Source organism: Mustela nivalis (assembly GCF_964662115.1).
Source record: "Mustela nivalis genome assembly, chromosome: 9".
NCBI lineage: Eukaryota > Metazoa > Chordata > Mammalia > Carnivora > Mustelidae > Mustela > Mustela nivalis.
The window spans coordinates 70,988,427-71,005,552 of record NC_139028.1 but is presented as its reverse complement, the minus strand read 5'-3'; the positions used below and the strand labels follow the sequence as shown (position 1 = coordinate 71,005,552).

The following is a 17,126-nucleotide window of genomic DNA, read 5'->3' as shown; positions in this document are numbered from 1 at the left end:
CCATTTTGTTCTGAATCTTGCATTTGGAGCACTAAAAGTGAAGCACTGACATTGTCACCAGAGGGAAGCAAGGGTATGTTCTTTCTGGCAGGGCGTTTATTCCCTCGGGGACCCATACATGTTCAGCTGCAGATTGTGACCATCCATGTTGCGTTTCTACTGCGTGTTCTCCTTAGGCCTTTACTTTGCTAGCGTGTGTGTAGAACACCATTCTTCTGGTGAGACATTCTCTGGTTATGTTCCAGTCCAGAAGTTCTATAACCTGGTTACTTATCATCATGCATTATGCATGATCCTGTGATCACCCAGATTGTGACCAAATTCACTCTGAGAGTGATCTTATTGCCTTTTTCTGAGGGCACCTTACTGATCAACTACCTGTTTTAATCTATTCAAAAGTAGAGAGAACCCAAACAGCAGTTTTTGCTGCTATCTTCCTAAACTTTGTTATTGGCCATGACTGCTCACAACTCTCTGGGTTTTCAATGACATTTTTCAAGGAGATGGGCATCCTTCTCCAGTATATTCTTCTAATGCTAAGAGGTGAGGTTTGGTTTTCATACTGGTTTTGTAACTGTTGCCCTTTGAGTAAGTGAAAATGGGTGGTTTCTCACCTGTGTATGACATCCTTAGAGAATCCAGTGCTATCTATATCTTGCTTTCCCTATATAATACCCTAAATGGGTAATTAGGCTAAATTGAACCTTGCAGTCTCAATCAGCCTCTGTGCAAAGGAGGAAAAAGAATTATTAGTATCTCCTGAACTAGAAAGACCCCAGTGCTCTATCACTGAGCCTTAGCCCAGCTGCAGCACTCTCAGTCCTGCCTTTACTCTCGCTCTAGTAAAATGACTGTGAACCAGAACATCCCTTCTGGCATGGCATCCCTTTGGCTCTTCAGTTGTATGTGAGGGCTCTCTGGTGACCGGCTGTACTTAGTGTATGTCACATGCACACAGGTCTATTAAGGGAGGCTGCCTTCCCAGTCTTCCTAGATTCTGGGGCTACAGTGATGAATAAGCCAAAGTCCCTGCCCTTTCAGGAGCCTACTCTGTTTTGGTAGAGGGATGGACAGATTTCTGGAAGTTGAATTGCTAAATCAAAGAGTGTGAATATTTTAAGCTCTCGTGTTGTCTTTCACATATATTATATCAATGTACCAGTTAGTGTATAGAATTGTAAGTCTTGTTGATATTGTTGAACATAATTTTAAAAAAATACTTGGTTTTTCAATGAATAAAATAGTCTTTTCTAGTTTTAACTTGTGTGTGTTTTTAATACCATTATGATTATTGGGTTTTGTTTTAAGCTCGTTAAATCCTTTTTTTTTTTTAAGATTTATTTATTTATTTGAGAGATAGGGAAAGAGCAGAGTGAGAGCATAAGTGGGGGTGATGAACAGAGGGAGAAGCAGACTCCCCACAGGGAGCCTGATGCAGGGCTCAATTCCAGAACCCTGGGATCATGACCTAAGCCAAAGGCAAATACTTAACTGAGACACCCAGGCACCGATCTTTCTTTTCTTTTTTTTTCTTTTCTTTTTTTTAAAGTTGGTTAAATCTTATAGGATATCCAAACATACTGCAAGTTTATGTTAACAGCTTGCTAATCTATAGGTGAGGATTTTCTTCCATTCAAATGCTTGATTTCTGCCCCCAAAAATCTATCAAATGAATAGAAACAAAATAGATTATCAGCTCTTCAAGGGACAAATTTTGAAACCTTAAATCCTCACATTCATCTGAGAGCGTAACATTTTATTTCAGAATATATAACTTCATAAGTTAAATGATCTCTTCCAGGTAGTCTATATAATATAATTGGGAGCAGTTGTTCTGACATTAGATTGAAGCTTGAATCCCAACACTTTGTTTACTATCTGTGTGATCCTTTACAGGTTACTTAATCTTTCGAATGCTCAGTTTGCTCTTTTCTAAAGAGAATGAGCATAGAGGTACCTATCCTGTAGAATAATTGAGAGCATTAAATAAAGTATTATATTTTGAACATATAACATAGTGCTTAGTTTGTAGCAAGTCTCAGGACATGGTAGCTTCCATTATTATTACTATCACTTCTCTGAAATATGGAACTGAAGTAATTGATAAAATTATTATAATAAATCCTACTACTAAAAAACCATAATACTGTGTTTACATTATATCAGCTATATAGAAACATTTACCATGAATCTAAAATAAAGTTTTTAATCACATAACAAGGGGCACCGTGTATTGCAGGATGACTAGAAAGAGACAAAGCAATGGCTGGATGGCCAGCTGGGCTCATTCATCACCTAAGCAAATGGTTCCCTTACATCAGGCTTGCAAATGTTAATCAGACTTGTGCCTTGGTAAAATGACAAATTACTATATGTCTCAGATAGTTTAAACTGCAGCTCTTACATTTCCAAATGTTAAGGTTCTGTATATTAACTATAGTTAAATGCCAGTGTACCTTCCTGGCGTACCTTCCTGCAGGCTTCTTCATTTTTACCTTCAATAGTAAATCCTCATCTTAATGACCGCTTATTCTCCTCAGCCTGAGCAAAGGGCAATAATGCCTTTAAGTGTTTTAGGAAATTCAGGAGCTATCTTAGGGTCTTGCAGACTAGATATTAGCTCCTCTGTGTAGAAGTAGTCATGCTCTACCCAGGCTGGCCTTTAACCAAAGCAGAAGTTGATAGGTTGTTTGCTTTTTTTCTTTCTTATCCACTGGTCTATTCATAGACTCTTTTTGGCCATGTCCTGTTTGAAGTGGTGGACATTTCTCTTTTCTTTTCCTTTCCATTTTTCTTTATATTTTTCCTACATTTTAGTAGGTTGATATATTTATATACACTTCATCTGGGTGTACATTGATATAAGGAAATAATAGTACAGATACTTTTTAGTAAAAGCCTATGTCTATATGTTAAAAGTATCTATGACTCTGTTCACTGGGTGCCTTGGCCTCTGAAATCTGAAATGATAGGTGTTTCTCCTTTGTGTTGGTTCCAGGGGAAATCAGCCTTGTGGTCCCATCTGTTACATTACCAGGAAAACAGGCAGAGAAAACTCACATCAGGAAGCCTCAGTACCTCAGGTAAGATGGTTTCTGCCCCATTGGGGAGAACCCCGTGCACCTGCTTTCCTATCCCCCACTGGAGTAATCATCTGCAGTGGACTATTCTAGGTCATTGAAACCTTTGCTGTATAATGTTTCCTTTTTTAAATTTTAAGCTCCTCGGCTCTCTGAACCACAGAGTGTGCTAAATCCATGGGGTTTGCTTTCATTATGTGTTTCTTCCCACACCTCCCCCCCCCCGCCACTTTTTAAAGAAAATTCTATGCCCAACATGGGGCTTGAACTCATGACCCCAAGATTGAGAGTTGTGTGTTCTGTTGACTGAGCCAGTCAGGCATCTTTGTTTCTGTGCCTTTTGATCAGTGGGATAGATTTGTATCAGCAAGAGGACAGTCCTAAAATGATTTTAGGTCTTTAATCAATTTGTGTGGTGCTGGTGTCCTATGTTTGGAGCAGGTTGTCTTCAGAGTTTTTGTTTTATACCTCAGAGATGGGCATTGAGATGGTCTATCTATTAAGAGAGCTTGTGTCCTACCTTGGAACTCAGAGTCAAGGCCTGGTATGAATGTGAATGATCTCTTAATACTTCTTTTACCTTTTTTTTTTTTTTTTAAGATTTTATTTATTTATGTGACACAGAGAGAGAGATCCCAGAACCCTGGGATCATGACCCTGAGCCACCCAGCTGCCCTTTCTTTTCCATTTCTAATTTAATAAAAATATCAGAGTGAGGAGGAAACTGGGATCCAGAGAGGAATTAAATTTATTCAAGATCACACACTGCGTTCATGGAAGAGGCCAGATTAGGAGCCAGGCCTCTTGTCTCCTGGTCTGGTATTCCTTCTGCAGTGTCCCTTTCAGGACAGTCCCCCTCCTTCCTGTACTTCTTGGCAGCTTCTCCCCTTCTCCCCTTTCTCCTTCATTTTCCTCTGTCTGCCAGGGATTTTGTTTTCTTGGATGTTCTTATCCTAATGGTGAAGATCAGTTCAAATGGAAGTAAAGACATAGGCTTGAATTCAATGTTTCTTTCTCCTTGTGGAGAAAGAAGTGACCTCAGTTAGCGTTGAATGTGGGGAAAATAGTTCGCTGAAAAACAGGTATAAGAGTTCTGTAAGTAGACTGATGAGTTTTTTTGGTCCATTTTCTGGATATTAGAACAAAAAGTCTTCTCAGGAAGGCTATAGAAGTTACTGCTGAGGGATAGACGATAGCCAAAAATTGTCAACAGCTAAATGGTGAAGATACTAAGTTATCAGTATTGGACCAGACATAGGATATATAAATACATTGGCATAACTCAGAGCTATCATGGGTTTGGTTCTAGACTACCACAAAAAAGTGAATATCACAATAAAGTGAGTCTGGTGAATTATTTGGTTTCCCACTGCATAAAAAAGTTATATTTATACTATACTATAGTCTGTTAAATGTACAGTGTTATGTCTAAAAAATATTTATACATTGATTAAAAGATACTTTATAGCTAAAAAATGCTAGCCATCATCTGAGCCATCAGCAAGTCCTAATCATGGATCATGGATCACTACAACAAATTAATAATAATGGAGGTACCTGGGTGGTCCAGTCAGTTAAGCCTCCAGCTTTTTGTTTCTGCTCAGGTTGTGATCTCTTGGGTCATGAGATTGAGCCCTGTTTCGGGCTCTGCACTCAGCGCAATCTGCTTGGGATTTCTTCTCCCTCTCCCTCTGCCTCTTCCTTGCACTTGAGCACATGCGCATGTGCATGCACTCTATCTCAAATAAATAAATCTTCTAAAAAAGCCAAATATAGTAATAATAAAAATTCTGAAATATTGTGAGAATTGCCAAAATGTGATACAAAGACCTAAAGTGAGCAAATGCTATTAGGAAAATGATGCCAGTAGACTGCTTGACACTGAGTTGCTATGACCTTCAATTTGTTATTTAAAAAAAAAAAAAAAAAAGTGCAATATCTGTGAGGCACAATGTTGTGCTTCATGAAAGCGCAACAAAATGAGGTATGTTTATATTGCAGCATTCTGGGACATTTACACATTCCCTTGGCTCTTTTGTAGCCCAGTTTGAGGCAAGAATAGGACATGAATAGCTCCAAATGGAAATACTGCTTCCATGGATACATAAGAACATGCTGGATTAGAAGCCAGAAGATTTGTGTTCCCTCCAGTCCTGACTTTGCCACTTGGTAACTAGGGCAAAGCATTTAACTTCTCCGAGTTTCAGTTCCCTACTCTGTGATACCTTCCTTGGCTATGTAGTTGTTAGAGGATTAAATGAGATGATATGAATAAAAGCATAACATCTGATAGCTACTAAGTACTTCATAAATATTCATGAATTGCTACATGTTACCAAAGTAAGCAGCTCTTCCTTGTTCAAATTTGGGTAGTCAGCTCTTAGGATATTCAGGTCTCTCTTTGGACATGACCATCTTTTTTATTCTAGGAATACTTTTTGATTCAGAGCGGAGGAAGTCTGATGCCAGCTCAGTCATGTCTCCCCTGAGAATCTCCCTCATTCAGGATATGAGGTCAGTCTGGATTCATATATACTAAGCCACTAAGAGCCCGTTTTCAGTTGTTCCTAAAGTGTCTACTTTCAACAGCAGAGTCTAGGGGACTTGGGCTTCTATGGCAGCTGCATTAACCAGGAAGACTCGCCATTGGTCTTGTGCTTCATGATGTAGTTATAGAGCTGCACGAGCAGTTAGTTTCTTGACATTTTTGGAGAATTATACCAGAGTATCACAGGGCTCCAGGGTTAGCTTGATTTTTTGAGAGCTATATTGTCACCCCTCTGCCCCCTGCAAATTGTGATGGCTTTCTGCAAAGCCACAGGGAAGCCCAGGATTTAGAGAATAAGAGAGATGGACTCTGACCAGGATGGGATCGGATTGTTTCAAGAGGCCTGTTTGGCTTTACAGGGGGAGGTATTGGTAGTGAGTTCCTCTTCTACCCCATTCCCCACCTCCTTTTTCCCATTCTCCCTTCAGGCACATCCAGAACATCGGGGAAATCAAGACTGATGTGGGAAAGGCCAGAGCATGGGTGCGACTATCCATGGAAAAGAAGTTACTTTCCAGACACCTGAAGCAGCTTCTCTCAGATCATGAACTCACCAAGTAAGGCCATTCCACCTGGAGTAGAACCAGGCTCCCAGGAATGGTGGGGAGGGTTTGGAAACCCTTGTGTTAGGAGGGAGAATATTCACTATTTCATTTCTGCTGTGTTCAGCTAAACTCAAATTGCATATGAAGATCTTGTAATATTTCCTCTTCTCCCTCTTTAACTATAGAAGAAAAATTCTGCTATGTTTGTTCTTCCTATCTTCTCAATCTGCCTGTCCCCAAATATCTTTCTTAAAGAGGTAGTGAGAAGATTGAGGTCCTTATTGGGTACCTCAGAGTTTTGGGGCTCCCCTCTCCCAACTGCTTGTGGGTGACTTGCATACCTCTTAGGCACAGGGCATTTTCTTGGTCTCTTTCCTGTCCTGGGGAAGAAAGGATTAGGAAAACAAAAGGAATAAGGTAACCCTTATCTCTTGTTCTTTTCTGAGGCCAGGGTGGGCCCAAAATAACTCAGGCCTTTTTCTTACTGTCTGGACCCTGCCGGAGTCTCCATAGAGCTTAAGGGCTTTCCAGTGGCCCTTGTAGGCTCCCTCCCTCCACGCTTTCCACCTAGAAAGAGGAAGAGGAAAGATTCCAAGGTTCTCACACTCCCAGGGGCCATTCAACCTACAGTTCGCTTCTCTGCATTTGATTTTCTTTTTATTTGTTTTGTACCCTACCTACCAGAGGAGTGGGAAGGAAGACTATCCCCCTTCTCTGCCTCTTGGACCACAAACTTTCCACTTTCCCTGTCTATGTTTGGCTCTTTCTTCACTGGCAAGCCTGTTGGACATTTTTGTTTAGCATTTCCTCAGGCATCTTTTCATGGTGTCCTTTATTATTTGACTTCTCCAAGGATGATAAAGCAGAGGAGTGGGCCTTGGGGAAATTTTGTGTAGACAGTTTTGAGTAAACCTGCAGAATCTGTTTTTATTCAAAGTGAAAATGTAATGATTTAGATTGTTTACTGTGTATGTAAACCACAGCAAGAAGTAGGCTTAAACCCTTTATAGGTCAGAGAGCTCACTTTGAGAGGTTGTGAAACAACAATTCTTAAAGCACTTAAATTTGATTTCCTAGAGGGACAGGAGGGCTTAGGAATAAAATTTGGAGTTTGGGAGAACAAGTGAACATATAAGCCTGGAGTCTGGAAGGGAAGTGTTTGTACACCAGATTCTAAGGGACAGTTGTGTATGGTTAAGAGAAAAACTTGCTATTGTAGCAGGTTAGGGCAAGAGTGTTTCTTGCTGGCCAGTGTGGGTGTCACCAGCAGGAGGACAGGGAGGCATCTGAAAGCAAGTCAAGCACAAAGAACTTTGTGAAGTCCAGTACAGTGGATAGGTCTGGGTATGTATGAGACAAAAGGCCCAGGCAGCAGCAAACAGCAGGAGGCTAGTTTTGCTTTCTTTAAACTGTAGCCCCTTTAAAAGGAGGTAAGCTGAGAATTTACTCAGTATTAGAAACTTTCCTCCTTATATTTTGGCCCCAGTACTACTCTAGTGAGTGGAAAATGAGTTTTGCTGCCATAGATTGCATTTTGGGTGGGGTAGAAGGGAGGAAAAAAAGGGGCCCTTCATCAAAACTTATTTATTCCTTCCTTCTGCTCTCTCTTACCTTTCTCTTCATTCTGCCTAACGCTCCAGCCACATCACACTACTCACACTTCTCAGGTTGCTAGGTGCTAGATTGCTAGAGTTTGTCTAGACATGTCAGAGACTTGGTTTGTCCTTCCCCTGGGCACCCATAGCATTTGTCACAGTATTTATACAAACCTGCCTCACTACTGATGGGCTATGTTATCATTGTCTAGTTGCTTGCCGCTTATTACAATTTCCTTTCATTGAGGGCATGAATGAGCATGTTGCCCAGCACCTAGTAGGTATTCACCTGGGCACATAAAATGTGTGCATAGCTGCACAGACAGGAGGAGGAGGACAGCCTTGGAGAGTATATCTTGATGGAATGCTCCTGAGTCTCTGGGATTTCCAGGTAGCCTCCAAAACTGTTTGCAGCTTGGAGAAGGGAGTTAGGTCAAGGCAGGGTAAGGGGGCTGCAGGGTCTAGGGGAGAAAGTTAGCTCTTGTATACTGAGCTTACACTGTTTCTCCTTGACCTCATTCAGTGACTAATACTGTGTAGTAGCCCCTCTACCCTGAAACTCACTTTGCGTGGCTGCTGTGGCCTTATATTATCCTGGTCTCTTTCTCTTCCTGCCCTTTCCAGGATGCTGGCTTCCACAGTCCTCAGTTCTCTGCATGCACACATGTTCTTTTCACGCTTTCTCTCTCACTTAGTGATCTCACGCATTCTCATGCCTTCTGTTTGCAGTTGTGTGACTTCCACATTTGACCCCGTAGCTTTGACTTTTCTTCTGAGCCCCAGTCCTGCATTTATTTCCATCCAGATTTCTTACCTTTAACTCAGCGAGAACAAAAACAAGCTTCACAGAATTATTCACCATAACTACCTTTCTCTCAAATGTTTTGTTTATATCACAACTCTTCCCCCTGAATGTTTCTATTCCTCCCTACCTCGTTTGAAATTGGGGTCCAGTTTGACTCCTTGCTTTGCTTTACCTTCCACGTGCACATTTCAGGTCCTTTGCCTCTGTCTCCACCTCTCTTCTTGTCTAGTGCTGTTGTCTTAGTTTCATTCTTGGGCCCCGATCACAGACCTCCTGCCATTGTTACTCCTACAATGCCCACTGGGGTGATTCCCCTAGCTAGAAGCCTGAAAGGGCCTGTGCCATCCCTGAAGGGTGACAATTCCAGCCCCTAGTTGAGGAAAGGAGACCCTGTGACTTCTGACACTGCATTGTAGTAACATCAATCCTTGGACACAGGTAGAGTTTGGTTTTGATGTTTCTGCTATGGTTTCAGCCACTTTCCCTATAGCCCTCATTTAGATGGAGTAGCTGGCTTTGTTCCTTTTTTAGGTGGCTCTAAAAAACTTGAAGCTTGACATCTTGTTCTTCCCTTAGCCGTCTCCTTCCAGAACTGAGTAATTCTAGCCTTTCCCCTCCTTTTGGCCGGGAGACTGATGTATTGCCTCCTCTCTGACAGAAAGTTGTACAAGCGCTATGCCTTCCTGCGCTGTGACGACGAGAAGGAGCAGTTCCTCTATCACCTCCTCTCTTTCAATGCCGTCGATTACTTTTGCTTCACCAATGTCTTCACAACTATCCGTGAGTAGCCCTGTGCTCCCCACTAGCCTTCACAATTCCAATCTTCATGAGCCTGCTAGCGCACTGTCCCTTTTTTTAAAGAAAGAAGATTGTCACTTGTACTTTCAATTTGCTTTTTGTTTCTGTAGGAGAGAGGTACATTTGCGCTCTGTGGAGGTTGTTTTTTCTCTGAAGCTTCTTGTTCTTGTTCTGAACTGGGGAGCTTAGTCTTTTTGGCCATCATGTTGTCACTGTTGTCCTAGGCACTGCTTGGGGGGCCTAAGGCGATGAAGGTGGAGTGGAGTTGGATGGCGTGGTGAAGTTCACTGCCCTCTTTGCACACCTGTAAAGAAATCTCCCTTTTGTTTTGCGAAAGGGAAAGCAGATTCCTACTCAGAGGAGTGATACAGCATCCTAGAAGGTTTTAGACCAGCACACAGGGAAAAATTACTCCAGGTTGCAGTGGGAGATTTGGGTTCAGGCTCTGGTCTGCCCTACCTCATTAGGTTTCTGTGAGCAGAGTTGACTCCTTCTGTGGCCCTATCTCCCTATTTGCAGAGTGAGGAAGGAGGGTTCAGTATGGTCCAAGGAAGGCTTTTGGAGCCTCATCTTCCTTTGGTACCAGGATGCTCTTTTCCTTAGGGGTTAGTCTCTGACTTTGCCCCATGGCTAGTTGTTTGGCCCATGACTCAGCAGCCTCAGCAGCATGGACTCTTGTTTCTGTATGACACCCATCCTCCCTCTCAGAGAGGAGTGTTGTAGGCTGCAGGAGAAGCAGTACTGGACTGGAGCTTAGGAGACTCACTATTTCCCTGTCAGTACCTCAGAAAGAACATTATAGGACCTCTCTGGAGATTGTTGTTAGAGTTCATGAGATGATAGATTGAAAAGTGCTCCGAAAAGCAATTCAGTACAACACAGAGTTGGTGATATTATTTGATGAACAAATTCACTTAGCCTCTGAGCCTGCAGATGGGCTTGGATCTTTGACTATGGGTGGTAACCCTGAGAGGAGTGAGACTGAGGGTAGGATTGGCTGATACTCTAAGCCTGCCAGAGACTAGGTCCTGGGAACTGCTGCTCCTGGCTCTCCTCAGGCTGGTACAACAGGGGCTCCAACCACGCCAGTACACCTGGGCAGGCAGGTCAGGGCCCTTTCAGGTATGGAGGGATTCCTGATCCCCCTCAATGCCTTTGTGGCTTCCCCCAAACAGTGATCCCGTACCATATCCTGATTGTACCAAGCAAGAAGCTGGGGGGCTCCATGTTCACCGCCAACCCATGGATCTGCATTTCGGGAGAACTGGGTGAGACACAGATCCTGCAGATTCCCAGGAATGTGTTAGAGATGACCTTCGAGGTATGTGTTATCCAGGGATCACAACCCCAGGCTCTTGGGGATCGGAGTCCAACAATGCTTATGGAGGCTTTCTGCAGGGCTTTATGGTGGTCTTGCTTTTATAATGTTAATGTATTAGCACAGTTGACCTGTCCTGGGATGATCAGAGGACAAAGCCAAGGGTTGACCCAGGAATGGGGGAGCCTGCCCTGTCTAAGTGGTCTCTGACTCGAAGACACTTCTCTGTCTGGATTTGCAGAACTCCTTGCCTTTGTCATGTTCAAAAGTCACAGAGACTTCTGAATCTCAACTACTGTCCCACTTCCAGACCCTTCTGCGTGCAGGCCCTTTTCTTCCTTTGGGTAGTAGCATCTTCTTTCTTGATCATTCTCCATCAGCGAGAGTGCTGGACCCCAGCCTTGGTGGTAGGGGAGTCATGTGCTCGTCCCTGTAGATACTAAGGGACCAGGTTGCAGGCAGCCAGTCAGATCTGTACCTCTGAGTAGTGCCTCTCTGTTCTCTTAACTTCCTGACCTACCTGCCTTCTTTTTTTGGCTGTTTTTTCACAGTGCCAGAACTTGGGAAAGCTCACGACGGTACAGATAGGCCATGATAACTCTGGGTTATATGCTAAATGGCTGGTGGAGTATGTGATGGTTAGGAATGAGATCACAGGACATACCTATAAGTAAGTGTTCCCTCACCTGTGCCCTGAGATAGTGGGGTAAGGTATACCAGGGGCTGGGTTTGATGCATGGGTATGTGGAGTTCCCAAGGAGATCCCTTAGGTCGTGGTAGACTGAGGTACTTCCTGTTTGGCTCTGCCTCATGCACCTGAAAAGAAACAGAAGGAGGGTTTTCCAGGCTAAGACATCTGATGTTGGTGTACACAGGTTCTAGGCTACCCATCATTCAGGTGTCTTTCCCAATGATGCACAGTGGGGCGGATGAGCAGGGCTTTGAGGAACCCCAGCCTGGTTTCAGAGCCTGTCTCCAGGGATTGGCTCAAAAGATGGCTTTTGCTGAGCAGCATGGGGAGGAGCTGGCAGCTCTGACAGGCCATTGCTTGACCTTTAGGTTCCCATGTGGTCGGTGGTTGGGGAAGGGCATAGATGATGGGAGCTTGGAGCGGGTCCTGGTTGGGGAGTTGCTCACATCCCAGCCTGAGGTGGACGAGAGGCCGTGCCGGACCCCGCCCCTGCAGCAGTCCCCCAGCGTCATCCGGAGGCTCGTTACCATCTCACCCAACAACAAGCCCAGTAAGTGGGAGGAGCGATTGGGCCCTCATGCCCCCCAGGTGGGGAATGTGGGCAGATGTCTGGGACCCTGATGTGTGAGTCCATACCTCAGCCTCTACAGCTGCCTTGGTATCTGTCACCCTCCTCTCATGAATCTGTGTGTGTGTGTGTGTGTGCCGGGGGGGGTGCGTGTCACACTCAGAGGCTTCTGCAGCCTGGCCTAGGTCCTCTGTACTATTTATATATGATTCTAGAGAGTGAGAGGTCTACCTTCTGGCCTTCTCCTTCCTTGTTCTTGGGCCTCACAGCCAAGTCTTGCCCTCTTTTGGTTGCCAGAAGTTCCAGGGTAAAATGGAAAATAAACTTTCCCTGCCTCTTTTAGAAATGGAGCTCTGAGGTAACTCTGAAAAGCTTTTGTTTTTCCCCAAGATTTTAGAAAGGGCTACCTCAACAAAGTTGAATGGGCAAGAGCCACTCTTAACTAGGGTCCAGTCCAGGCTATCCTGCCTCTCTCATGTGCCCTTCCTATGTCCTTAGTCTTGTGCTCAGTCAACGAGGCATTGTTAAGCCTCTGAGATTGGTTAGGGATGTCTGCTTGATTTTTATCAGAGCTGAACACCGGGCAGATCCAGGAGTCCATCGGGGAGGCAGTCAATGGTATCGTGAAGCACTTCCATAAGCCTGAGAAAGAGGTGAGCCTTCCTGCCCTCCAACCCAGGGCTTTATATTGAAGAGAGAGAATAATCTTTTTCCAGGCCCATGTAGTGCGGACAACCCGGAGTCTAGAGTGTGTGCCTCGGGGTCTCTGCCAACTTTGGGTTACCCTGTTTCCTTACACACTAATGACCCAGTAGAGTCCCTTGGGCCCCTAATGAGCAGTGTATTTTCCTGTCTTCTTCTGGATTTTCCTGGATCTCCCTGAACAATGGTCACTCTGGCTTTGCCCCTGTCGTGGGGACCCAGATCCATCCATCTGTTCAGCAGCTACACACTGGCAGCTGCTCTGTGCTTCTCACTGTGCCAGGTGCTGGGGAGACAGACAAGGTCCCAGCCAGGCTTTTGCTGCCCTCCCAGCTGTGGACTCTGGTTTCGGGGAAGCAGTGGTGGGGAGACAGCTTGGCTGAGGCAAGCCTGGCATTCTCTTATTTCTTTACATAGCGAGGCAGTCTGACGCTGTTGCTCTGTGGAGAATGTGGCCTTGTCTCGGCCCTGGAACAGGCTTTCCAGCATGGATTTAAATCTCCCCGGCTCTTCAAAAATGTCTTCATTTGGGATTTCCTGGGTGAGTTGAGCCAGGGTGTGAGGGTGGGAAAAGTATGTAAAGACATGGGAACTCACCCACACACTGTGGGTGCTGACCATTGGGGTCTGAGGTGCAGAAGCCAAACCAGGTGACTCTCAAATTAGATCTAGTTTTGTTTGCTCTGGCTTTTCTTGAAGGCTTAGAAACAGTCCTCACACTTTTTCCTTGTAGACTCAAAAGGCCAGTTGATAGTATTTGGAGCCCAATCCCTGTGATGTACCCACTTGGAGAATTTTCATGCAAGAACCTTTTCCCTCAAGAATGTTTTTCTTGCTTCTTTTTTTAAACTTCAGACTAGGGAAAAGACCATCTTTATATCAAGGGCCACTTAAGGAAATTTAAAACATAAGAATAGGGACCTTATATTTTGACATGTGACCAGCAATGTCAGAACATTCATGTTACAATAAGTTACCTGCAGCAACATGGAGAGACCCATGGGACATGGGACTTGCCCACAGGACAGTCAGGCATAGGTTGGTTTTGAGAGTCTTTGTCACTGGGAAGCTTTTCTGCTCTTCACAGAAAAAGCACAAACCTATTATGAGACTTTGGAGCAGAACGAACTTGTCCCTGAGGAAAACTGGCACACGAGGGCCCGGAACTTCTGCCGCTTTGTTACCGCAATCAATAACACTCCCCGGAACATAGGCAAGGACGGCAAGTTTCAGATGCTGGTGTGCTTGGGAGCCAGGTACTGCAGCCGCGTGGCCCCAAGCCCCGGAGGTGGTGCCGGGGGCTTGGAGCCTGCGGGGTGGAGTGGGGAGCGGCTAATGACTCGAGGCTGCTGGGCAGGGGAGGCCTTAGAGGCCCTGAATTTCCCTGTATGAAGCATATGTGTGGGGATGAGAGTATGTGTAACTGGTGGGGGCACATTTTGTTAGGGAGGACTAACACCATCCCGCTGGTGAGATTTGAAGCAGAGTCTATCTAGTCATTCCTTCAGCAAACATTTGGCTGTGTCAAGCATTATGGAAGGCAGGGGGAATGAGCTGAATAAAACATGGTCCCTACCATTTAAAAGTTTACATGTCCAAATTAAAGACGGTTCAAGGCAGAAGGTTGTGAGAGTCCCAAAAGGAAGCATACATTCATAGTTACACTGAAACTGTAGAGGAGAAAGATCAGAGAAAGGAGGAGGTGGTATCTGAGGCTTAGAGGTGGGGAGGGAGTTTGAAGCAGACAGAATATGCAGAGAGGTCCTAAAGGAAGCAAAAAACGTGGAGTTAGGAAATAACAGGTTAACGTGGGAAGGGCAGTCATAGGAAACAGTTGAAAGGAGGATAGGGGCCTTGGGGAGCTGGGGCAGAGAATCCTTCCATATTAGGATAGAGTTGTTTAATCAGGGCACTGAAATAATATGAGTTTGATACCATGCATGGTATACATCAGAGTGGGAAGATTATTGGGGCTCTTCCTGTGGGTCAGGTGAGGACGTGAAGGCCAAATAAATGTAAGGCAGAGGTTCATTTGGGCCAAGGAAGGCATAGTAGTTAAAAACAGACTCTGGAACCAGATTCACTAGGTTCATATTTTCAGATCAGCCACTCACTAGCCATATGAACTTGGACAAGCTACTTAATCTCTCTCTACCTCAATTTTTTCATCTATAAAGTAGGGGTAATAGTAACACTGATAGCACCTACCTCATATCATAGGGTTGTTATGAAGGTTAAAAGCTCTTAAAACAGTGTCTGGCACATGCCAAGTGCTATGTGGATGTGAGCGCTTAGGATTAGTTCTGGTTACGATAGTTCTGGGGAGGACTGATGCTCTGGGACAGATTGGCTATTGAGAGGGAAGAGGTGGTGCTGACTGGACCTCATGTCTGGCTGGGGTTTAGGGAACTGGGGGAAGTAGGGGGAGGCAAGGGAGGAGGTGTGGACCTGGTGGCAGGTAATGGGGTCAACTTGGGTCAAGTTGGGTTGGTGTCCCTGGGGCTTAGTCCCTAGCAGGAGCCTTTTAAAACCATGTAAGGCCTCTTTGCCAGGCACTGTTGGGGGAGGGAGAAGGGGCTGAGGTAGCTATCTACTTTTCCAGCCTCAGACTTTGTTCAAGGAGTGATGGAGCAAGTTTCCCCCTTGATCTTGTACTAACTATTTCCCTTCCCCTTCCCTTCTGATCTGCCCGGACTGACCCTTCCCCACCAGAGATCACCTTCTACACCATTGGATTGCTCTGCTGGCCGACTGCCCCATCACCGCACACATGTATGAGGATGTGGCGCTGATCAAAGACCACACACTTGTCAATTCCTTGATCCGCGTGCTGCAGACATTGCAGGAGTTCAACATCACACTGGAGACGTCCCTTGTCAAGGGCATCGACATCTGACCTCCCAGCACCAGCTAGCAGCAGGACGGAGAGAGACTCACCCTGCAGCTCTGACCCTTCTTCCCAAGGGAATTTAAGCAAGTTATGCAGGAGACAGGAGATGTACACTCACTGTAAAAAGAAAAGTAGAGGATTTTTGGAATAAATAATCTATTTTAGAGTTTATTTGCTGATTTGCTTTTTACACACTTTCATGTGAAAGAGTGATAGGGAGAGGGAGACGAGGTTGGTGCCGCTTATTTTGAAGCTGGTGCCCTCCCTCGCCATGGCCGCAAGCTGGGAGCCTGCGGCCTCCCCGGACTGAGCCTGCGGCGTGCGGGCGGAGCAGCTCTGCTTCCTCACCCGCGCCTGGTCATGAGGCCATTCCACGTTGTTTTTAAACTAATGTTTTCTATATTAACATTGTTATGGATACTTGGCTTTCACGGGCCACACACAGGTGTGCTGAGCAGGAAGCCCCAAGCTCCAATCAAAGGGATTTTTAGTAGTGCCTCTGTGAGCACTGATGAGTCAGTCCCACATCTTTTCTTTGTTTGTCAGTATTATTTGGAACGGAGACATGCCGGGATGCACCGTCGTGCAGAAGATCACGTTTCCTCTTGGCACACAGCTGCACGAAAGTAAACATAAGCATGTTTTAACAGGTTTTCGTTTTCTTTTTTTCTTCCTCTTATTTATTTAACCCTCCATTGTGTGTTTTAAATCTTTTTCTTTTCTTTTTTCTTTTTTCTTTTTTTAAGGAAGGAAAAAGCTTGTCACAGTCTAACTGGCTATGTTATTATTGTTAAATTTATGTTGTTTTGCAACCTAGAAACCAGCTACAATATGGCCCACTTAATAAAACACCTGAAACAAAACTGCATGGATCCCTGACTTTTATGGGGGGTTTGTGAGCAGTGGGTGGTGGGGGATATAGTTAGGTCCATGTGAAAGACCAGTGTGAGAGGCGTCGCATTGCCTAGGCTCCTCCCTCAACTGCCCAGGGTGCCCTCTCAGGGCCTGGCGGCTCCTGGGTCCTTCCTGCTGTAGCACCAGGAGCTTTCCCTAGTTTTTTTTTTTTTTTTAACTCAAATGGCTATTGAGAAGGATGCATTTAAGGGTTATTTTCCCACTCCACAGAAGACGAGGCTGAGGCACAGAAGGGAAGGGACCTGGCCAAGGTTGCAAAGGTGGTCAATTGACAGACAAGGTGTGAGATATTTCTTGAAGGGTAAGGAAAACCAGGGGTGGGAACATAGGGCACATGAGACCCTATCTTCTCTCAGGGGGGAAAAGAAGCTTTTTCTTGAGAGGATTTGTCTTTCCCAGGATGGTAGGTAGTAGATCTTTATGAGGGTCCTGAGAACTAGCTTCCTTCAACCACACCATTTTTTCAGGAAGTTTCAGAACTGTGGCTTGGTCAGGTAGAGGGCCTCAAACCAATTAATGTTCTCTTTTATGCTTCCCTGATTTTGCTTGTATGTTCTCCCTGCCTGGATGGAATGTATCCCCTGCTGCCTACTTCCTGTTCATAGTTCATGGTCAGTTTAGGAGTCACCCACTATGAAACCCTTCCTAATCCTCTGTGGGCACAGTTAATC

At 44.9% G+C, this 17,126-nt stretch overlaps 1 protein-coding gene across 4 annotated transcripts in view; it reads left to right on the top strand.

Annotated features, from left to right (window-relative positions):
* The window catches only part of DENND5A (DENN domain containing 5A), a gene marked incomplete at its 5' end in the record, with an annotated part of 95,606 nt that extends 79,203 nt beyond the window's left edge, over positions 1–16,403 (top strand). For 3 of the 4 annotated variants that reach the window (XM_082683028.1, XM_082683030.1, XM_082683029.1), the window contains 11 exons: positions 2,999–3,083; positions 5,510–5,594; positions 6,057–6,185; positions 9,232–9,353; positions 10,547–10,692; positions 11,241–11,359; positions 11,749–11,930; positions 12,519–12,601; positions 13,068–13,191; positions 13,738–13,906; positions 15,363–16,403. In XM_082683028.1, the coding sequence (XP_082539154.1) occupies positions 2,999–3,083; positions 5,510–5,594; positions 6,057–6,185; positions 9,232–9,353; positions 10,547–10,692; positions 11,241–11,359; positions 11,749–11,930; positions 12,519–12,601; positions 13,068–13,191; positions 13,738–13,906; positions 15,363–15,546 (1,428 nt within the window). In that variant the 3' untranslated portion in view covers positions 15,547–16,403. The remainder of the gene's footprint in view (positions 1–2,998; positions 3,084–5,509; positions 5,595–6,056; positions 6,186–9,231; positions 9,354–10,546; positions 10,693–11,240; positions 11,360–11,748; positions 11,931–12,518; positions 12,602–13,067; positions 13,192–13,737; positions 13,907–15,362) is intronic. The other variant, XM_082683031.1, reaches the window with a different exon arrangement.
* Positions 16,404–17,126: the final 723 nt, after the last annotated feature.